This window comes from Sus scrofa, chromosome 12, assembly GCF_000003025.6.
Source record: "Sus scrofa isolate TJ Tabasco breed Duroc chromosome 12, Sscrofa11.1, whole genome shotgun sequence".
In the NCBI taxonomy this organism is placed as follows: domain Eukaryota; kingdom Metazoa; phylum Chordata; class Mammalia; order Artiodactyla; family Suidae; genus Sus; species Sus scrofa.
This window is the reverse complement of record NC_010454.4, coordinates 20,636,117-20,656,856: the sequence shown is the minus strand read 5'-3', so window position 1 is coordinate 20,656,856 and position 20,740 is coordinate 20,636,117. Positions and strand designations below refer to the sequence as shown.

At 58.3% G+C, this 20,740-nt stretch overlaps 3 protein-coding genes across 8 annotated transcripts; 1 reads left to right on the top strand and 2 right to left on the bottom strand.

Moving 5' to 3' along the window:
* DHX58 (DExH-box helicase 58) lies at window positions 166–9,159 on the bottom strand. 3 transcript variants are annotated; one of them, XM_005668814.3, is made up of 13 exons: window positions 8,913–9,152; window positions 8,561–8,729; window positions 8,151–8,352; window positions 7,569–7,759; window positions 6,743–6,859; window positions 6,211–6,337; window positions 5,867–6,058; window positions 4,838–5,100; window positions 4,190–4,339; window positions 3,936–4,097; window positions 2,651–2,841; window positions 971–1,067; window positions 166–723 (listed from the first exon to the last, which is right to left on the bottom strand). In XM_005668814.3, exons 2-13 carry the CDS (start codon window positions 8,726–8,728, stop codon window positions 538–540), a joined length of 2,046 nt encoding a protein of 681 aa, XP_005668871.1. In that variant the 5' UTR covers window position 8,729; window positions 8,913–9,152; the 3' UTR covers window positions 166–537.
* On the bottom strand, window positions 9,393–18,364 carry KAT2A (lysine acetyltransferase 2A). Of its 4 annotated transcripts, none has more exons than XM_013980959.2 (18): window positions 17,951–18,364; window positions 17,688–17,811; window positions 17,227–17,372; window positions 17,028–17,117; window positions 16,556–16,737; window positions 16,282–16,473; window positions 15,046–15,152; window positions 14,742–14,852; window positions 14,517–14,656; window positions 14,224–14,432; window positions 13,861–13,987; window positions 11,463–11,573; window positions 11,071–11,274; window positions 10,704–10,818; window positions 10,574–10,610; window positions 10,420–10,483; window positions 10,216–10,300; window positions 9,393–10,091 (listed from the first exon to the last, which is right to left on the bottom strand). In XM_013980959.2, exons 1-18 carry the CDS (start codon window positions 18,287–18,289, stop codon window positions 9,898–9,900), a joined length of 2,577 nt encoding a protein of 858 aa, XP_013836413.1. In that variant the 5' UTR covers window positions 18,290–18,364; the 3' UTR covers window positions 9,393–9,897. The 4 variants fall into 4 exon arrangements, with proteins under 4 accessions (XP_013836413.1, XP_013836414.1, XP_005668887.1 ...); XM_013980960.2 differs by having other exon boundaries at window positions 14,517–14,653; XM_005668830.3 differs by having other exon boundaries at window positions 11,071–11,214; window positions 17,951–18,363.
* HSPB9 (heat shock protein family B (small) member 9) lies at window positions 18,462–20,118 on the top strand. The gene has a single exon (XM_003131404.4). The coding sequence runs from the start codon at window positions 19,413–19,415 to the stop codon at window positions 20,088–20,090; it is 678 nt and encodes a 225-aa protein (XP_003131452.4). The 5' UTR covers window positions 18,462–19,412; the 3' UTR covers window positions 20,091–20,118.

Here is a 20,740-nt window from a genome sequence, read left to right as displayed (position 1 = left end):
GCACAAACCAGATCAGTAGAGGGGAAAGGGGAGGGGGGAAGGATTACGATGGGAACAAGGACGTTTTGAGGGTGATGTGATGTTCATTATCTTGATTGTGGAAGAGCAGACATGTTAAACTTATCAAATCACACACTTGATGTCAATTATACCTCAACACATCTGTTTTTTAAATGCCACATGTTTTCTACACCAATTTTCCACTTCTTTATTTTTAATCTATAGGGAACCTCAAAAAACAGAAGTGCCCTTGGCAGGAAAGGAATGTCGAGGCCACAGGAACCTGGTGATTCCTGGCACCGTGTCCCGGTTCTCCAGCCGGTCCATATGAAGCTGCGTACATGTGAGGGGGGGCTGGGGACCAGCCATGGCTCTTTGGCTACTTTCTCAGTGTGTAAGCCAGCCTGGGGGCCTGGGGTTCCTCCGTAGCTGGTCAGCGCGCAGACTCCAGCTCAGGAGGCCGGGCTGGACCCAGGTGGCGGCCGCGGAGTCTCCCGCCCCCTGCAGGCTGAGCCGGGCACTGCAGGGACAAGGCGGTCAGTCCAGGGAGAGGTCGGTCAGGCTCTCGGTGCAATACTGCGTGTAATCGAAGTCAGGCACCGGGAAGGGCACGCAGGACCATTTCTTGACCTGGATCCGCCCGTTGGGCGTCTCCAGAAGCACACTGCGGACTTTGAGCACTGGCAGCTTCACGGACTTGTAGATTATCTGCATGCCCCAGCTCTGGAGGTGGGACAGAGATGGCGGAGTCTACACCTCTGTCCTCAGACGGGGCTTCTCGAAAGTTGGGGTCAGAGGAGGCTGGGCCCATGTCTCCCACCTCTGCAGAGAGCTATGTCCCCATCACACTCAGCTTCCTAAGACAGGGGAAGAGCTCCTCTTCTCAGACTGGGAGCTCCTGGGGCAGGGCTGTCTCTGCCACCCCAGTGAGGGCACCCTGAGAGCAAAGGGCCATGGCCCCCCCACTTACCTCCCCACAGTTCCTGCAGCGAATGACACCCCCGGGCCTCCAGTCCTTGAAGACTCTGTCAATGACCACAGGCTCCTGGGAGACGTTGTAGTAGATCCTGGAGAGGAATGGGCGTGGCCGCAGCCCTCAGGGACCCCCATCCCTTCCCCCCAGCCCCCGTCTCATGCCCTCTGCTTGTTCAGCCTCCTCCTTGGCCTTGAGTTGGGTCTTTCTGTTTGTCAAGAGACAGAGACTTCCCAGAGCCAAGAAATCCAGTCTTCATTATACTCTGTATGTGCCGCCTCTAAGGCGCCCCCTTCTGTCCAGGTTCAGGCTTTGGCACTACCCACCTGGATGATTTTTTTTCTTTTTTTTCTTTTTTTTGTCTTTTTGCCATTGCTAGCGCCGCTCCTGCAGCATATGGAGGTTCCCAGGCTAGGGGTCGAATCGGAGCTGTAGCCACCAGCCTACACCACAGCCACAGCAACGTGGGATCCGAGCCGCATCTGTGACCTACACCACAGCTCACAGCAATGCCGGATCCTTAACCCACTGAGTGAGGCCAGGGATCGAACCCGCAACCTTGCGGTTCCTAGTCAGATTCGTTAACCACTGAGCCATGACGGGAACTCCCTGCCTGGATGATTTCAACAGTCTCTCGAAGGTTCTCCCTGCCCCATCCTTCCTCCCATTCCATCCTTCCTCTCAAACTCACGTCATCCTTCCACCAACTGCCAGAGTGATCCTCTAAAAATGTACATCTGACCTTGGCATTCTCTTGCTCCAAACCCATCCAGGACTCCTCACTGCCTGCAGGATAAGGGCTAAACTTTCAGGGCCGACCTTCAAGGTCCTCCACAGGCTGGTCCGTGTTCCTTCGGAATCTCGTCTTTCACCATTGCTTCCGCTCGAGTCAACAGAATTACTCCTGCTGCCTTTCCCCTGCCTGTACTCACCTCACATTCCAACCCCACCCACCCTTCAAGTCCTAATTGAAATGAAAGAACCTGTGTGAAGCTCCTTGGCACAGTGGCCTGGCACACAGTTGGTGCCTAATAAATACTTAGTGAATGAACAGATGGAGCATGGGGGAATGTTACCCTCCAGAGGGCAGAAGATGAGGGGATGGCTCAGGGACAACTAGCCTCTCTCGATGTCTTCCAAGTAGGTAGGACCAGGGGGCCAGTCTGTGGGCCCTCAGCATTTGGCATCCTGAATTCCAGCTCTTGCTCGACCACACAGTGGCTGTGGGAGCTTGGACAAGTCACTTAGCCTCTCTGAGCCTCTGTTTCCTCATCTGTAAAATGGGGTGACAAGACCTGTCTAATCAGACTCTCATGAGAATGCACACTTGGTAGTTGTTCAAATGCTTTTTTTTTTGCATTTTAGGACCCTACCTGCAGCATATGGAAGTTCCCAAGCTAGGGGTTGTCAGAGCTACAGCTGCCAGCCACAGCCACAGCCACACGGGATCTAAGGTGTTTGCAACCTACACTGCAGCTCACGGCTCCTTAACCCACTGAGCAGGACCAGGGATCAAACCTGCATCCTCATGGATACGAGCTGGATTCGTTACCACTGAGCCACAACGGGAACTCCTTAACCTCCCAAACCCTCAACGCAGCATCTGGATGGGAGGGACTCTCCATCCCCCATCATGCCCCTCCCTCCCATCCTGACACCCCCTTCCACAGGTCTCACTTGAAGTTGGGGTTCACGTTGACATGGTGGGCACTCTCCACCTTCCGCAGGTCACTCCCGTAGCCCATGGCCACCATGCAGTTGATGCACAGGAGCTGCACTTGCTCTGCCAGGAACTTCTGCTGCCGACTCTTCTGCTGGGCTGCCCGGGCTGCCCGCTTAACCAAGGCTGCCCGCTGCAGCTCCTGGATCTGGAGTGGGAGGGGACACTGGGCATGGCTGGGGCCCTAGGGCCCTGACCCCAAGAATGCTCCCAGTGGGGCAAAGGGCTCCAAAGACCTCAGATCATTGGCAGCCAGAGGGGCCTTCCTCAACCACCCCTAGAGCTTTTAGGAGCAGCTCTGTGAAAAAAATATGTGGGTGGAAACAACGACGGGAGAGAGGCAAGATTCTTTTTCTTTTTTTTGGCCACACCCCCAGCAAGTGGAAGTTCTCGGGCCAAGAATCCAACCCACGCCACAGCAGTAACCAGAGGCACAGCAGTGACAGTGCCAGGTCATTAAGCCACTGAACCACGAGAGAACTCTGAGGCAACCTCTGTGGATGATTTCATGCAAAGTGGCTTCTTCTAATCTAACATGGGGCATCATTAACAATTAGGAAACAGGGGCTGGAATTCCCATTGTGGCGCAGCGGAAATGAATCTGACTAGGAACCATGAGGTTGCGGGTTTGATCCCTGGCTTTGCTCAGTGGCTTAAGGATCCGGCATCGCCGTGAGCTGTGCTGGAGGTCGCAGATGCAGCTCGGATCCCGAGTTGCTGTGGCTTTGGTGTAGGCCTGCGGCTACAGCTCCAATTAGACCCCTAGCGTGGGAACCTCCATATGCCACGGGAAGTGGCCCTAGAAAAGACAAAAAAAAAAAAAAAAAAAAGGAAACAGGACCATCTTGGACAGGGCTGGACAATAGTGATGCTGCCTTAGGGGAACTGATTTAAGTCCTGGTTCTGGGCTTATTTTGTGGATGTGTTTTTGTTTGTTTTCCCCCTGCCTGGTTCCAGAAGGGCTGTGAGGTGGCTCTCCCAGATACACAAAGTATTTGGTGATGAGGATAAATTCAAAGGCCTGGACAAAGCCTGTTCCCAAGGCATTTCGAACAGCCTCTGCCTTCCTTGGCGGCCCCTCCCCCAGCCTCTACCTTTCCATCTGTTCAACCTTCCCCAGGTGGGCCAGGAGAGCCACCAGAGGAAGGGGGACTGGGGAGTGTACATGTGTGCAGCCCAAGACCTGCCAGGCAGAGCATCCTCGGCCCCCTTCCCCACAGGGCACGCAGGCTGCCCACAGACCTTGGCCTGGTACTCGGCCTGGTCCATCGCCTGCACAGCAGCCACCGCCTGTTCCATCAGACTCTCCAGCGCCTCATTGGTCTGCTCCCGCCGCAGCTCCCGGCTGCCTTGGGCTGCCACAAACGAGTATACGCTTTGACTGGCCCGGGCCCGGCCCCTTGCCTGGGGAAGGAGAAAACAGAGGGGTGAGTGGTGGGGCTGGGGTCCACCCAGCATCCTTTGAGGGCTGTTTTGGGGAGGGATGCTTCGGCTACCTGGACCATGGAGATCTCATTGGTCAGGAGCCCATAGCGCACCACCACGTTGCACTGGGGGATGTCCAGCCCCTCCTCTGCCACGCTCGTGGCCACCAGGAGGTTCAAGGCACCAGTCCGGAACTTCTGGATCACTTCTTGCTGGTCCCTCTGGGGGTGGGGGAGGAGAAAGCGGGTGGGAGATGAGGGGGGTTCAGGCCTACCCTCCTGCCAGCCCAGCCCCTCCTGGTTCAGCCCTTTTACTCACAACCTTGGCCCCTTTCTCTAGGAATCCTGAGTCCCCATCTCTATCTCCAAGTACCCCCAAGACCTTGCTCACCTTCCCAGGTAACCCTCTAACCACTCTCTCCCTTAGGGACCCCTGAGCGTTCCTGCCCTCTACTCCAGGAGCTCTCAGGACCTATTCTCCACCCAGAAGGGACACCAGACCCCCGATTCCCCATTGGGGACATCATTTGTCTCTTTTCCTGCAGGTCCCCAAGCCTCGGTCTCTCTCCTCCCAGAGAGCCCCAGACTGGAGGAAGCTTCAGCACCGGGGACCTAAGGGACTCCTTTCTGCGCCAGCTCTCTGTGCTCTGCCTGGAGACAGTCCGTCCCCATCTCTGTGTCCCCTCCCTCATGCTCAGCTCCTTTTCCCAAAGCCCAGACCTGGGTCATCTGGGTCATCGGGGTGCTCTGGCTGCTGTTCCCAGCCCCAATCAACAGCTGGGCCCTGATGTCCACAGTCTGCAGGCTCGGCTGCTGCTGGAGCCACAGCAGGAGGGAGTGAGCGCTCTGGCGGGTTCGGGTGAAGATGATGCCCCGGGGGCTCTTGGGACCCTTGAACTGCTTCTGCAGGATTTCTTTCAGCACCTCCAGTTTCGGGTTCTCTGGGCCATCAGCTGCCAGGCGGGCCAGCTCATTCTTGTGATCTGCCGGAAAAGCCCCACAACTGAGGCGCAGGACTCAGTCCCGGAGGCGGGCAAGGCAGGGGGTGGGGGTGGGGGGATTACAGGAGCCCTGCGGGGGAGGGAGCTGAGGACACCTGCTCCTGCCCAATTCCCTGAACAGCACCAACAGCACCAAAAGCACATTTAAGGACTCCCTCTGCCCGCCCAGCCCGAAACCAGCCTTACATCCGGGGCCTACAGTGTAGAATCCTTTGCTCCTCCAGCAGCCCCCTTCAACCCAGTTTCCGGGATGGATCTTTTTTTGTTTTGTTTTGTTATTTTTAGGGCCAGACCCACACCTTACAGAGGTTCCCAGGCTAGGGGTCAGATCAGAGCTACAGCTGCCGGCCTACAACCAGAGCCACAGCAACGCCAGATCCGAGCTGCCTCTGTGGCCAAAACTAGAGCTCACGGCAATGCCAGATCCTTAACCCACTGAGCGAGGCCAGGGATCAAAGCCACAACCTCATGGTTCTTATTCGGATTCGTTTCCGCTGCGCCATGATAGGAACTCCTCCAATAAGATTTTTTAAAATAACATTTTTGTCTTTAAAAAAAATCACCTGATTTAGTTTTTTCATCCCTGCAAACCTTCACAAATGAGGGCATAATATCTTTTGTCATATCCACAACCTTGACCTTTGGTTAGAAAATTAGGGCTCGAGTACCCTCCTTGGCACCTTCCCCACCCACATTGGCACCTGTGCCCTGATTGGCCTCTGACTTCTAGGTCAGCTGCAAGCCTCACCATCAAACAGCGCCAGCAGCCAGCGCTCAGCCTGTAGGATCTGGGTCTTGGTGGCGCGCTCCCTGGTGTAGAAATCCCGCAGCGTGGCCAGGGCGTCCACCGCGCGGACTGTGTCGTGGATGAGCAGCGCATCGTTGTAGCGACGCAGGTGAAGCGCATACACCCTCCGCTCCTGGAGCCCCGCCTCAGCCGCTGCCGGAGGGCCGGATTGGCAGAGAATAGGTGGCCACGCCCCTCCAGGGCCCACTCCCACCTAGACCCCGCCCCTGAAAGACTCCACCCAGGCTGACCCAGCCTGGACCACCGCAGCCCCCTTGCCTTCCCCCAGGTCAGCCCCCTCTCACCAGCTTGGCTCAGCTCCACCACTTGCTGCTCGTATGTCTGAGTCCCAAAGTCCCGTCTCAACTCCGGCATCTCCAGATGGCGGTGGATTTTGTCCATGAGCTTCTTCAGCTTGGCCCCAAACGGGTCCTGGACCAGAAGGGAGAGGGTGTGAGGAGATCGCCATACACATCAGGAGAATGGGTACGCAGGGATGTCTAATCCCCATCCAGCCCTGTCACAGCAGACGCCAGGCAGGGTCCGTGCCACAGGAGAGGGCTTAGAGCAGACTCAGCACACAGTGCCCCAGCTTTATGGTTTGCGAAGCACTGTATGGTGTGCCTGGTGTTTTGACAGATGCCCATGGTGGCATCTGAGTCAAACCAAACAGCAGCCTTAGGGTATGGGCTGCATCTGCCCCATTTCACAGAAAACAGAGATGGAGGCTGAGACACAGGCAAATAACCTGAAGCCACAGGTGGAGTCAGAGCTCAACCCCAGGTGCCTTAACTTCACAGCGGACGCCACCCGCGCCATGCCCCCTTCCCCATGTACCTGGGCACGCTGGTGGCAGAGGTCGTACTGTTTGCAGGGCTGCCGGCTGTGCTCCTGCAGCTGGGAGCGGGAGTTCTGGGGTGACATGATGCGCCACGTATCCAGGTTGGCACAGAGCTGGGGCAACAAAGAGGGGTTCACTGGTATGGGGAGGGGGTCCTGTGGGGACAACAGGCAGTGCTTGGGGGCAGGATGGGTCCCACCTGAGGCAGGGCCCTTGTGAGTGAGGATTCATGCATTCACCAAAGAGCTACGGCCCACTCTCTCTGTGCCCAGTGCTACTCTAGTTACTGGGGCTACAGAGCATCTTACACTGGAGTTGGGGAGAGGGATGATAAACAGGTAAGAGAGTAACAGAATGAGAGAGTTGGGGTGGTGTTAACTAGCTCTGAAAAGAATAAAATTGGATGATGTGAAAGAGGGCAGCGCTGCGCAGGGAAGACACTGAAGAGGTGACTTTTCAGTTGTTCCCTGAATGACAAGAAAAGAGCTAAGGAGGTAAAGTGGAGGGTAAGGGCATTCGGGGCCAAAGAAAGGGCAGGTGCAAAGGTCCTGAGATGAGAACCAGTTGGATATGCTCAAGATACAGAGAGAAGGCGGGAGGAGCAGGAGGGAGGGAGGCAGGGGCTGGATCACATGGAACTTTATAAACCCGAAGAGTTGGGAGATCATTCTAAGCGCAACCAGAAGCCTTCTGAGGCTGGCGCTTAGGTGAAGAAGGAGCCCAAACCCTGGCTCAGGAGCCTGAGTAGGGCGGGTGGGCATGGGATAGGGCCAGGCAGGCCAGGGAGGTTTCTGGTGGCAGAGTTCCAGGGGCTGAGCTGACCTGCAGGATGTGGTCAATGGCGCCATCGAGTGTCGAGGCCCTGCCTGTGCCTGGGGAGGCTGTGAGCCCAAGCACCTGCGGCAGTGGCTTCGTCCTCTGGAATTTATGCTTCAGGTACTGGCTCAGGATGATGTTGTAGACGGTGTCTTTGTGTGTGTGGTGACACTCATCCACCACCAGCAGGGAGAAGACTGCAGGAAGGTGGGGGTGGGGGTGGGGTGGGGAGGTTATGACCCGTGTTTGCAAATCCCTTCCTCCCACAAGCTTTGTTTCATGTGGCCCCCAAACTCATGGGAGAATTCCTTCCTCCTTTCACTGCTTGCAGCTGGGCCCAGGGCCAGGCAGCGGCCATTTACCTCCATTTTACAGATTAGTAAACTGAGGCTCAGCTGGGGGAAAGGACTGGCCCAAGATCCTGCATTGTAGACGGGGGTTGGTTTTTAGAAGGTGTCTGCTGCGGTTTCGTGAGCGGGGATCCCTCGTCCCACGAGATGTCCCAAGGCTTTTACTAGAACAGGAGCCCTGGAGTGGGCAGGCAGGGACTTTGGGGGCACACCGTTGCCCGCGGCCCGCGGTCCTCACCGTTGAGCTCCACGTGCTCCTCCTCCTCCTCGCTGGTCAGCGCCTTCTGTAGCAGCTCAGCTGTGCAGATGAGCAGATCATGGCTCCGGGCCAGGTGGCCAAAGCCGGCTCGTGGCCCCATGTCCCCGCTCAGGGTGGTAATGGCCCAGCGTCTGTCCAGCATGCGGCTGAACTCCTCACAATGCTGGGTCACCAGGTGTACCTGGGGGTGGAGAATGAGATGGGGAGAGGAAGCTGGAGCAGGGCCAGGGGCAGGGAAGGCAGGGTGACCCCCAGGACATGGCTCTGGGCTGGAATGGGTGAAAAGACATGTGAGCTTGGAGACGGCCACAGCTGCTCTGGAGTTCTGGAAGATCCTGAGAGGCGCCTGAGGAGTTGAGACCCTGCTGGGGGGCGGGCAGGCCACTTACCCTGTTGACCAGCACAACCACCTTGGCTCCATCCACAGTCTCCAGATGCCTCTTGGCCACATAAGCAGCCGCCCTGGTCTTGCCAGCGCCCGTGGGCAGCCATATGATGATATTCCTGCCCTCCAGAGCGGGCATGATCACCTCCCACTGGTAGGGTCGCAGCTCCATTCTAGGAATGGCAGGGAGCTCAAGACCCCTGGACCCCTCCCAGCCCAGCCTCCCCTCAGCGCCTCTCCCCACTCCCTTTGCCCGGACTCCACCCCCGCCTGAGGGAGGAGAGGGCAGGGCCACGGAGGGACCTACCAGGAACCTTATCTGGGTAGGAGGGGAGGCAGAGGACTAAGGACCACACCTGCTCCCTCAGCGTCTCACTGGCCGCTCTGCGCTCTGCGGGCTTAGCCCAGATGCCGCTGGGCTTGCTGAGAAGGAAATGGAAACTGAAACTGAAGGGAGGAGCTAGCCCAGCAGAGATCAAACTAAGACTCTCCCTTCCCTGCCCCTCCGAAAAAAACTACGAGCTTCAGAAGCAGGGCAGACAGAAAGGCTGCTGCCAGCAAGATACCCTTTCTTCCCTCCCGGGTCCTGTTGGCCCCACCCCCTGGAGAGGGGTCTTCACCGCCCGGCCCCGCCCCGCCCCCGTGAGGGCCGCGGCTGTAACCGATCCCACCCACGTGACGATGCCTGGCCCAGCAGAAGCAAGCAGGGAGACGTGGGGGGCTACGGGCAGGTAGCCATCAGCCCAGGGGTGCGGGGACAGGCGTGAGCCATGCTGGCAGAACGGGCCCTGCCTGCTGAGGCTGGGGATTCCACTGATAAATAATCACACAGAGAAAAAAAAAAAAAGAACTTTATTGTTCCCTCCAAGGGATTAATGCCAAGAAATGAATGGTCCCCATGCCCCCACCCCAGGGGAAAAACAGATCAGTGCAGAATGACGCTCGGCCCCTCCAGTCCAGGTTGAACTTCCAACCCCTGAGGGCCCGTCACTCAAGCGAAAACTGGAAATCCTGCCCTTGAGGAAACAGTGACCTGGGCCAGGCCCGGGCTTCTAAGACGCCATAGCTTAGTGGGGAGACCCGGGCTGGGGGCCACCAGCCACTCTAGAGGGGCTGGGCTCCAGACCCAGAAACCCCTCCCCAAGGTCAGACACAAGGAAGGATGGGACAGAGCTGCAGGCGTGCGGTGCCCCAGGGCCCAGAAAGGCTGCAGGATCGCGGGGTGCAGGGCCCCCGCTGGAGTGTCTCACACCGAGGGGGACCTGGGTAGGGCCACCTCAGGCATCAGATCAGAGCCTGAGACGGAGACTTTACGGGTGGAGGCCACGGTCCAGAGTCAGGCTACTTGTCGATGAGCCCGCCCTCCTTGAGCTTGAAGTAGAAGAACTTCTCCAGGGCGCTGGCGCAGCGGCAGTACTCGCTGTCTGGGGGGTTGTACTCGCGGCAGTTGGCGATGACCCGCTGCAGGTCCGCCACGAAGAGCTTCCGCGTCACGTAGTACCGGCTGCGCAGCCTCTCCGTCATGGTCTTCAGGTCTGGGGCAGCAGGGGACAAGGGCGTGCCTTTCAGAGGCCACATGGCCCAGGACGGAAGGAGCCGGGACGATGCGGGGCGGCGCAGCGAAAAGGGGAGGAAGGGGTTGGACTGGAAGGTCCTCACCGATGGGGAAGCGGATGACCTCGTAGTAGTCTGGGGCCTCCGACTTCTTCACGGGCTCCATGAAGGGCCAGGCACTGGGGTGGGACTGCAAGGAGAGCCAAGCTGGGCCCGGGCCCACGGCGCCCACAACCAGCTGGTGACTGCCCCGCCCCCATCGCAAAGCCAGATATTGGCACAGGGACCCCCAAAAGGGGGTCTGCCCACCTTGATCTGAGCCAGCAGGTTTTTGAGGGTCGTGTAGAGCTGGTCCGGGTCCTTCAGCTCTTTCCTGGGGCGAGAGAGAGGCGAGAGGCGGAGTCTGAGGCTCCTGGTCCCTCCGCCCCCACTCCCTGCTCCTCTCCCTCCGCGCAGCACTCACCCTTTCTCCTTGCCCAGCGGCTTCCAGCCCGTCTCTCCTGCAAAGCAGGGGTGGGGAGAACGCCCCTAAGAATGCCTGTCCCCACCCCCAACAGTGCGCCCCCTCCCCCACCAAGACCCCCGCTGCTCACGAATGCCAGGGACGCTCTCCACAGGGATCTGCCTCACGCCCTCTTTGAAGCAGCTGAGCCCGGGGTAGACCTTCCGGATCTGGGCCTGTTTGCGTTCAATCAGCTTCTTGATGATCTGAGGGAAGGAAGAGTCTGAGGGGCCAACCCCAGCTCCGCAACCACCCTCTCGGGCCACAGTCAGGGCCCCACCACAGACTCCAACAGCCACTCCTCCTACGAGCAAGGATCGCTCCTGGGCCATCCCACTTCACACATGCACATGTGTATGTGCGGTACATGCCCATACCGGTGCTCACTCTCGCGTGCAGGTTCATGAAAAGCCCCATGGAGCGTGCACCTGTGTGAAAGCACGCACACGCGCACACACCTCCTTCTGCTTCTTGATGATGTGGGACAGCTCCGTGTAGGGGATCCGAGGGTTCAGCTCACACTCCATCAGCGTCGCGCCCTCATAGTCCTTGATGTAACCCAGGTAGCGGCTCTTGGGCACCTTGATGTCCTTGGAGAAGCCCTGGAAGGTGGCGAGTTCCCACCGATGCATCAGCAAGGCTTTTCCAACCTGAATCCGCACCTGGGAAGTTTCCCTTGAGAACCCTGCTCCTTCCCGGGGCAGCAGCCAGGGAGGAGAGGCGTGAAGGACGGCTCCGCAGGTGCTGGATGGAGCAGGGGACCCAAGGGACCCCAGTCCACCCACACCAGGGGGCTAGACAGAATGACCCGTCCCCAGGCAGTGGGCACTCGGGGTGAGGCGAGGGTCACCTGCTTTTTGAAGTAGCCAATGGCATACTCGTCGGCGTAGGTGAGGAAGTAGAGGATGTTGTGTTTGATGTGATACTCCTTCAGGTGATTCATCAGGTGAGTCCCATAGCCCTGCGGGGGAGGGAAGCAGGGCTGACAGGGGAGGGGAACAGGGCTGGCGGGGAGGGGGCAGGCCTGCAGCTAGAGACAGGAGGCAGCAGACAGGTTCTTACAGACCTGTTCTCAAGTTAACCCATGAAAGAGCTAAAACACTGAAATTCAGTGGAGCTCCCATCGTGGCGCAGCAGAAACGAATCTGACTAGGAACCATGAGGTTGCGGGTTTTGATCCCTGGCCCTGCTCAGTGAGTTCAGGATCGAGGGTTGCTCTGAGCTGTGGTGTAGGTCACGGATGTGGCTCAGATCCCATATTGCTATGGCTGTGCCATAGGCCGGCGGCTGCAGCTTGGATTAGACCCCTAGCCTGGGAACCTCCATATGCTGAGGGATCAGCCCTAAAAAAGACAATAAGCCAAAAAAAAAAAAAAAAAAAAATCCAAAAAACCCCCTGAAACTCAGCTGTTAGGAAATGTGCCCAAGTCAGGTGACTGGTCACGGGAGGGAGGGCCAGGAGCCAAACCAGGAAGCTGTGGTCCACAGACCACTAGTTCTCAGTCCCTGGGCCTTGGAACTGGGTGGGGGAGGGGGAACTCCACTCATCGCAGCATCTGAACCCCCAGAGACAGTGACTTCTGCACACATCAGGATCAAGGAGGCACCATGCAGACCTGTTCAGATCTGTAAAACTGGACAACTAGGGATCCTACTAGGGGGTCTGTTGTAACAATAAAGGACAGAAACCAGAATTATCACCCACCCAGCTCAGGGCTGTTGTAAAACTTATTAACTCCGCAATGTCAAGTAAAAGTTCTTCTGATGAAGGACATACAGATCCACTCAAAAGTGTTGCTGTAGGAGTTCCCATCATGGTTCAGAGGTTAACGAACCCAACTAGCATCCATGAGGACGGTTCGATCCCTGGCCTCGCTCAGTAAAGGATTTAGCATTGCCGTGAGCTGTGGTGAAAGTTGAAGACTTGGCTTGGATCCTGCATTGCTGCGACTGTGGTGTAGGCCGGCGGCTACAGCTCTGACTGGACCCCTAGCCTGGGAACCTCCATGTGCCATGGGTGCAGCCCCAAAAAAGACAAAAGACAAAAAAAAAAGTGTTACTATAATCTGAAGAGGAGTTCCTGTCGTGGCTCAGTGGTTAATGAATCTGACTAGGAACCATGAGGTTGCAGGTTCGATCCCTGATCCCTGCCCTTGCTCAGTGGGTTAAGGATCCGGCGTTGCCATGAGCTGTGGTATAGGTCACAGACTCAGCTCAGATCCTGTGTTGCTGCAGCTGTGGTGTAGGCCGGTGGGTACAGCTCCGATTTGACCCCTAGCCTGAGAACCTCCATATGTCGTGGGAGTGGCCCGAGAAAAGGCAAAAAAAAATAATAATAAATTAAATAAATCCGAAGAGTTCTTATCACAAAGAAAGAATATTTTTTCTATTCCTTTAATTTTGTATCTATATGAGATGATGGACGTTCACTAAACTTACTGTGGTAATCATTTCAAAACGCATATGACTCAAATCACCATGCTGCACACCCTAAACTCACACAGTCCTATGGGTCAGTTTTACCTCAAAAATACTATGAGGGGAGTTCCCGTCGTGGCGCAGTGGTTAACGAATCCGACTAGAAACCATGAGGTTGCAGGTTCGGTCCCTGCCCTTGTTCAGTGGGTTAACGATCCGGCGTTGCCGTGAGCTGTGGCGTAGGTCGCAGACGCGGCTCGGATCCTGCGTTGCTGTGGTTCTGGCGTAGGCGGGTGGCTACAGCTCCGATTCAACCCCTAGCCTGGGAACCTCCATATGCTGCGGGAGCAGCCCAAGAAATAGCAACAACAACAACAACAACAACAAAATACTATGAGGGAGTTCCCGATGTGGCTCAGTGGGTTAAGAAACAGGCTAGGATCCATGAGGATGAGGGTTTGAACCCTGGCCTCGCTCATTGGGTTAAGGATCTGGCATTGGCACAAGCTGCAGTGTAGGCCGGCAGCTGTAGCTCTGTCCAGCCCCTAGCCTGGGAACTTCTGTATGTCGCAGGTGTGGCCCTAAAAAAAAAAAAAGAAAAGAAAAGAAAAAAGAAAGGAAAAAAAAAACCCAACTAGAAGGAAACAGAAGTGTAACTGATTCTTGGGCTCCATTTGTCAACGGGTGTTTCCTTGATTCCGTCATCAACCACAACTGCCACCTTGTGGGAGGGTGAGGAACTGCCTGGCCATTAAAGGAGGGTGGGATGACGGGATCCAGATGAAGAAGCAGGTGGTGGGATGGAGCTGGGGCCAGGGGCATGGACTCACCTTGACCTGCTCATTTGAGGTGACAGCACAGAAGACAATCTCCGTGAAGCCCTGGGTGGGAAACATGCGGAAGCAGATCCCACCAATGACTCGCCCGTCCTTGATCAAGGCCAGAGTCTTGTGCTTCCTGAAGGGAGAGGTGTCAGGTCACAGGCCCTACCTGACCCCAGATACTCCCCAGGACCCCGCAGCTCTGGAGGCCTGAGCTATACTCAGTGCTGGGAACTAAGGAGCAAAACGTGCCCAGGGTTGGAGAGAGGAGTGTGTGTGTGTCTGCGCGCGTGCGTGCATGCACGAGTGCAGTGGAGAAGCCTAAGCGGAGGTGCCTGGGCATGGCAGCGCTGGGCTCTCCTGGGGACGTACGGGTCAAAGACGAGGCGGGCGATATACTCCTTGGGCATGCGCGGCAGCTGGTGCGAGAAGACATTCTGCAGCCCCACCAGCCACAGCAACACCCGCCGGTTGGCCTTGGGCGTGAGCGAGTTGCCGATGACGTGGAACTCGATGATGCCACGGCGCTCCTCCAGGCGGGCCGTCTCGTCCCGGGCTGCATTGGCCGACAGCAGGCTCGTCTGGGCGCCAGAGGAGGGGCGGTAAGCAGGGGGCTCAGGTGGCGAGGCCCCCTCCCCGACCGGTCAGGAAGCCAGGCGGCCCACCTCGGGCCCCAGCATGGCAGCAGGATCCGTGATAGTGAGCATGACCTCGTTGACCAGCTCCATGGGGATGTCGCCCATCACACGGAGCCGCTTGGCATCCTCCAGGGTCAGGTTCTCGGGGAGCTTCCTCTTCTCGCCTGCTGAGGAGGTTGACAAGGTCTCCCGGGGAGAGCAGAAGTTGGGGGAGGGGGGGACGAGGACGGAGGTCAGGGGTCAAGTACCCACCTGGCATGGGCTCGGCTCCTGCGGAGTCCAGGCTCAAGGAGCTGTTGCCACCCCCACCCATGGTGGGGCTGAAGATGGGGGCGCTGGGAACAACCGCGGCACTGACTGTAGCTGAGACACGAAAAAACCAGAGGATGGAGAGCGAAGGCGCTGGCGCATCTTGCAAAGGGAGGTGGACTCTCCCACCCACGGCCGAGCCCTCCCGTGCTTCCCCACTGCCGCCACGCACAGCCCCTCCTCCACAGAGGCGGGGAGGGCCAAGCCGAGAGCCTGCGGAGCCCGGCCGGCCGCACACGGCACATACCCGGCCGGGGCACCATCTGGGTTCCCTCCGAGGGCGGCATGGTGAAGCCCGACTCCCAGATCGGAGAGTTTGCCCCGTAGATCTCCTCCTCCAGCATGGACAGGAATCTGGCGGGGGAGAGGCACAGTCTGTCCCACAGCTCCATCCTCCAACCAAGGGAGCAGCCTGGGACAGACACTGGAGGGACTGGAGGCTGCCCTCAGGGAACTGGCGCCTAAGAACAGAGACGGCCTCTGCCTTCAGATGAGGAGGCACAGCCCCCTGCAATTTCTGGGAGCCCCTCACTGAAGGGAGGGCAACAGAATGATCCAGATCAGAAAGCAGAGGCCCCGTATGCCCCGGTACACCTCCCAGGGAGATGGGGTCTGAACCGATGCCACCCTGTGCTGTGTGGCCTGGCAGGGCACCCAGTCACTCCGGGCCGCAGTATCAAAGTGTGATTCCACATCTCCTGCCCCTTGTCACTCCTGCCTGGTGGCAGGAGGAGCACAGGAGGGCCTGGATTAGTCGGGAAAGGCTTCTTGAACTGGGTAGCTGCGAGCCAGGTTTAAAATCAAAGGAAGGGAGTTCCTGCCGTGGCTCAGTGGTTAATGAACCCGACTAGTACCCATGAGGACACAGGTTCAATCCCTGGCCCCGCTCAGTGGATTAAGGATCCAGTGTTGCCGTGAGCTGTGGTGCAGGTCGCAGACGCGGCTGGGATCTAGCGTTGCTGTGGCCATGGTGTAGGCCAGTAGCTGCAGACCCCTAGCCTGGGAATTTCCATGTGCCTTGGGTTCGGCCCTAAAAAGACAAAAATAAATACATGAGATCAAGTAAGATAGAATAAAATGAAGGGAAGGTGTGGCAGAAGAGTAAATCTCCCAGGAAGGACTAGTGCAGGGTGGAAGTCGGTTTCACAGGTGTAAGTTCTGGTTTCTTAGAGTGCTGTGGTGAGGATTCTGAGCTGCATCCATGCCCCATGGGAAACAATTAGTCACGTCCATCGGGAGGTGGGTGGGGACAGTATCAGCACCTGGGCCATGCACCTGCCATCCCCAGACCAAGACGTGAAAGGGGAAATAGCTAGCGAGTGGCATCTGGGCCGTGGGTAAGTCGTCAGCCAGAGGCCCAGATCCCAGAAGGCTCATGGAGAGAAAAGAGAGACCAACCCAGGAAGTCTTCCTGGAAAAAGCGGGGGCCACAGGGAGGATGCGAACACGGTGCAAGATCCTGATAGGCCAGAACAAACCTTACTTGGGGAAGTGGGTGAGGATGAGGGTCCTCTTCTCAGGCACCAGCTTGTCCTTCTCCACCCGGAACTTCTCCAGCAGCTGTCGCCGGGTGACGGTGAAGATGGAGCGGAGAAGGCTTCGCCCAAAGACGTGAGTGGTCTCGTACCGGGGGAGGCTGTCGCAGCTCTGGGGCACATGGCAGTAACAGAGCCATCTGTGGTGGTGGTGGGGAGTGGGTTGCTGAGTGAGAGCAGACACCTACAAGCCTCCCCTGCGCCGTCCCTGGCTGGACCTACCTGGTATAATTGACCTTGTAGGTAGCCACGTCCTCGGCCTGAGACCTCTGCCGGAATTGGGCGGGCGTCTCAAGCTTCCAGTAGTTAAGGCAGAGCAGGAACATCTTCGAGAGCTCAAACATCGTCTGCCGCTCCCGGGGAGCCAGGTGACTAAACTTGTACTGCACAAAGTTCAGCACACCCTGAGGAGGTGGGGGCGAGCGGGGGACAAAACAGGGGAGGAGGCGTGAGCCACTGGCAGGGACTTCTGATCCAGAAGTAGGGGGGTGCTTCCTGAGGGCAGAGCGCAAGGCTCTCTGGGGCTCCGGCTCTGGAGGGCCTTCTCTGAGAAATCACACCTCCTCCCACCTTCACACCCACCCTGAAGTTAGCGCAAGGCCTCTTCCTTTCTCTGAACCTGTCCCCTGTCCCCAGCTTGGCTCCCCACTCCTCCATTATACCTCCAACCATCTTACCACCTTCCTTGTCCCACCTGCTCGATATTAGGCTTCTCAAAAGGGGGGCTGCCCAGGGATCCCTCCACCACGGGCCGGGTCATCTGCAGGATGCACTTCCGCAGGAGCTGGAGGAAGAGGAAGAGGGAGGAGTAGAAGTCAGCGGAGCACAGAAAGGCAGACCCCCCCCACCCTCCCTCCTCTGCCCACTCACACTCTTCCTTCAAGGAAGCTCACCTTGAAGAGGTAGAAATAGACCTGCTTGGTGTCCGTGTCCTCCTCCTTATGAACAGACATGAACAGATTCTCCACATCTACCACCATCCCCAGCAGCCGGTTAATCTCATCCTCTGACACATTCTCCAGGTGGGACACGTGGTCAGCTGTAAGGACAAGTGGTGGTTGTGGAAAACTGATAGAAGGGATCGACAGGGCTTCCTGCTCCTCTTCACCACCAGCCAAGACGCATCCTCAGTCCCTCCGACCAGGGTGACCGGCAATGAGACTGCGGGCTCCTGTGTCAGCCCTGGGTGGTCTCTCTTCTGGACTGAGAGATCTCCTTTCTCCTCCCAACCCAATGCCTCCTCAGGAAGCATCTCGGATCTCTCAAAGATGAAGTTGTGTGGCACTTAAGTCATCCTGTCCAAGCAGGACCCAAGACCTCCACCCCCACCCCAGTTCCAAGGGTACTGCCTTACCCAAGGGGTGCTCACAGCTACGGCACAGCTCGCTCAGGTTGGCAGCTGGCTGCTGCAGGTCCATGCGGGGTGCAGTGGGGGGCTTGGGGTTTTTCCAGCCATTGCACTTGCAGGTTTCATTGGCCTGGAGACAGAAGGATCCGTCAATAACCCTGTAACCCCGGGACGAGAAGCGCTCCCCAATCAGAGCTTTGCCCCCTTGCCCACCCGAGCCCTGGGATGCCCCAAGCCCCGCCCCCTCTCGCCCCAGGCCCCGCCCCCACCTTGCAAGCCGAGAAGACCCCTAGCTTCTCAAGCTTCTTGGCGCGCGGCAGCCCCCGGACTTGCGCTTTCCTCTGGCTGGCGCGCTGCTGCTGGCTCAGGCCAGGGCGAGCCGGATCACCCCCGCTCCCGGTACCCCCACTTCCTACCCCGGGCCCCCCAGTCCCTGTGCTCCCGGCTGGGGCTGCAGCTGGGGCGGGGGCTGGTGCCGGAGTGGGAGCCGGAGTCGGGGCCGAAGCAGGGCTGAGAGCAGGAGTCGGAGTTGGGGCGGGGGCTGGGGACTGAAGGGGACGCGGCTGAGCGGCTGGGGCCGGGGTCGAGGCCTGGGAAGGTTCCGCCATGGCCTCCCCCGCTGCGGAGCGCGGCGCGGCGCGGCGCTCCCAGCCCTAGGGCCGCATGGGCAACCGGCGTTCGGTGCGCAGGCGTCGCTACCTTGGAGCATGATGGGAGTTGTAGTCTTTTCACAGCCGCTCTTCGCCTCCAGCTTCCAGACTTTTCTGTCCTCTTTCTTAAATCCGGGACAGCCAAGTGAGGCCCTACCTAGCACCCCAGATGGACTCCTCTAAACTTGTAATCTCTACGGAAGGCTTCCAAGATAGTCTAGATTGCTGTCCTGGTGGGAACAGGGAGAAGCATCCCACAAAGCAGGCTTCTCCGGGGTCTCGCCTCCCAAGCCCGGGAGAGAAGGTGTAGACCTGGAGGGCCTAGAGTCGCTTCGGCTTCTTGCCTCGCTCCCTCCCGTCCCCACACTGACCCTGTCCCGCGTACCTCCGGACGCGGACCTGCAGCTGGGGTGGCGATTAAATAGCAACAATACTATTTCTTGACCTGTGGAGGGGTTACACGAGTGTGTGTTCTCTTTGTGCATTTTTCTGTTTTACTTCAACAAAAAAAGGCTTATCATAAAAGCACTGAGGGCCAGAATAATGGCTGTGGCCCCTCAAAAAACTGCAGAGGTGGGGATGAGGTAGAGGCAGAGGAGGGCCTATGGGTGTGGCTCTCCTCTCACACCGTGGGCACTGGTGCCAGAGCCCAGCTCTGCGCCTGCCACCAGTAGGCCCAGGGTCAGATGAATGAAGGAAACCAGGAAGGTGCGTCCACCTTCCAAACCCTATGTGTCGCAGGATTGTGCATGGTCAGAGATCGGAAGGACATTCCTAGAATGGATGACCCTGTAGTCACACTCTGATGCTCTGTTCAGAGGGCAGGCCCCGCTTGCCCCCAGGCCGGATTCTCGCAAGGGCATGAGCCGGGCGGCTCAATCTCATCTCTGCTCGTGCTGCTGACGGCTCCAGGGTGGGGCTCACAGGCCGCCGGCCTCTTTTGGCCTATCCGTTTGGGTCACAGCCCCGGCAGGCCAGGGCCCTCTGACGGAGTTGGGGAAGGGCCCGAGCAAGGGGCAGGATCCGGGATAAAAGCAGCCGCGGAGGCGTCAGAGCGGTTGCCAACCTGACTCGTGGAGCTATGTGCATAGCTGATCCCAAATTCCGCGGAAGCGAAACTTGCCGGAAGCCAGGGGAGCCCCCTCAACAGAGCAGGCGCCGCGGGAGCGGGAGTGCAGCCGTTCCGGCCCGAGGCCCCCGCTCCCGGGGGCCCCCACGCCCTAGCCGAGCGCTACATTCGGAGCCTCGCGCTCTTCACCAGCAGTTGCTCTCTCGGATGCAGCGGGTCAGTAGCGGTCTCCCCAACGGGAGCCAGTCAGCTTCCCGATGTGCCAGCGTTGCCTTCACTGAACAGAACCAGGTGGCCACCCTGCCAGTGCAGCAGCTCACGGACGATGTGGCAGCTATGCGGGACAACGTCCATGCGGAGGATGGCTTCCAGATGAAGATGTATGCCCATGGCTTCACCCCCGAGGAGCTGGTGGTTCAGGTGGACGGTGGATGCCTGATGGTGACCGGCCAACGGCAACTGGAGGGCTGCAGCCCAGATGGGAGCGGCTTCCGCATGGCACAGAAGGTGCACCAGCAAATGCCACTACCACCAGGCCTGGATCCCGCCGCCATGACCTGCTGCCTGACACCCTCTGGCCAGCTGTGTGTTCGAGGCCAGTGCCGGGCGCTGCCTTGCCCTGAAGCCCAAACAGGACCGGCCCCAAGACTCAGGAGCCGCGGCTCTAAGAAGGGTTCCAAACTAGCCTGACCCAGTAAACAACCGTAGTGAGCAACAGCCTCGGTGTCCACGGTCTTTTCTTGGGATCGGGGTCAGAGGTGGAGCTACAAAGGGAGAGGGAGGCCGAGTGGCGGGCTCCGAGGGTGGCAGGAAAGGCGCCTTAAGATCGTGACCCACCATGCATCAGGCCTCTTGGGGCCTCCGGGGGAGGCGGGCGGGGGAGCGGGCAGTGTTTCACTCGGCTTGGCGCACTGCCTGAACCAGCAGCTCCAGCAGGGGGCAGCAGAGGGCCAGAAGGGTCCAAGCATTACTGATTCCAGAACCAGCAGAGGGCCCCTGAGAGACCAGGGATCAGACGGCGTGGACCTGGTGTGGGGCTGCCGTCTGGGCCATATGACCAGTCCAAGGTTCCAGAGGTCATTGGTGTTCCTTCTTCTTCAGGGGAGAAGATGAGAGGACCCATTCCCTCACCAGCCTAGCAGAGACGAATCAAAGAACCCCAGAGAGGGTGTTTCTGGTGTTCAGAGACCGTTTCCAAATACAGACTGCTCATCGGCCCAATATAATCTGGAGGGGATGGGGAAGAGGGAGATGCGGACCCTCAGCTTCAAACTAGGTGCGACTCAGGCCCAGCTCACTCTTACCCCCTCCACCCCACCAGAGCTGGTTAACAGCTGGCC

Excerpts from the sequence above, each read along its gene's own strand:
- DHX58 (XM_005668814.3), bottom strand. The coding sequence starts at position 8,728 with ATGGAGCTGCGACCCTACCAGTGGGAGGTGATCATGCCCGCTCTGGAG. Across the intron at positions 6,338-6,742 it reads TCTGCCACCAGCGTGCCCAG|GACCCGTTTGGGGCCAAGCT; the intron begins GTACATGGGGAA and ends CTTCTGGTCCAG. Across the intron at positions 5,101-5,866 it reads GCTGCTGGCGCTGTTTGATG|ATCACAAGAATGAGCTGGCC; the intron begins GTGAGGCTTGCA and ends CTTTTCCGGCAG.
- KAT2A (XM_013980959.2), bottom strand. The coding sequence starts at position 18,289 with ATGGCGGAACCTTCCCAGGCCTCGACCCCGGCCCCAGCCGCTCAGCCG. Across the intron at positions 17,118-17,226 it reads TCTATTTCTACCTCTTCAAG|CTCCTGCGGAAGTGCATCCT; the intron begins GTGAGCTTCCTT and ends CTCTTCCTCCAG. Across the intron at positions 16,474-16,555 it reads TACAAGGTCAATTATACCAG|ATGGCTCTGTTACTGCCATG; the intron begins GTAGGTCCAGCC and ends CCACCACCACAG.
- HSPB9 (XM_003131404.4), top strand. The coding sequence starts at position 19,413 with ATGTGCATAGCTGATCCCAAATTCCGCGGAAGCGAAACTTGCCGGAAG.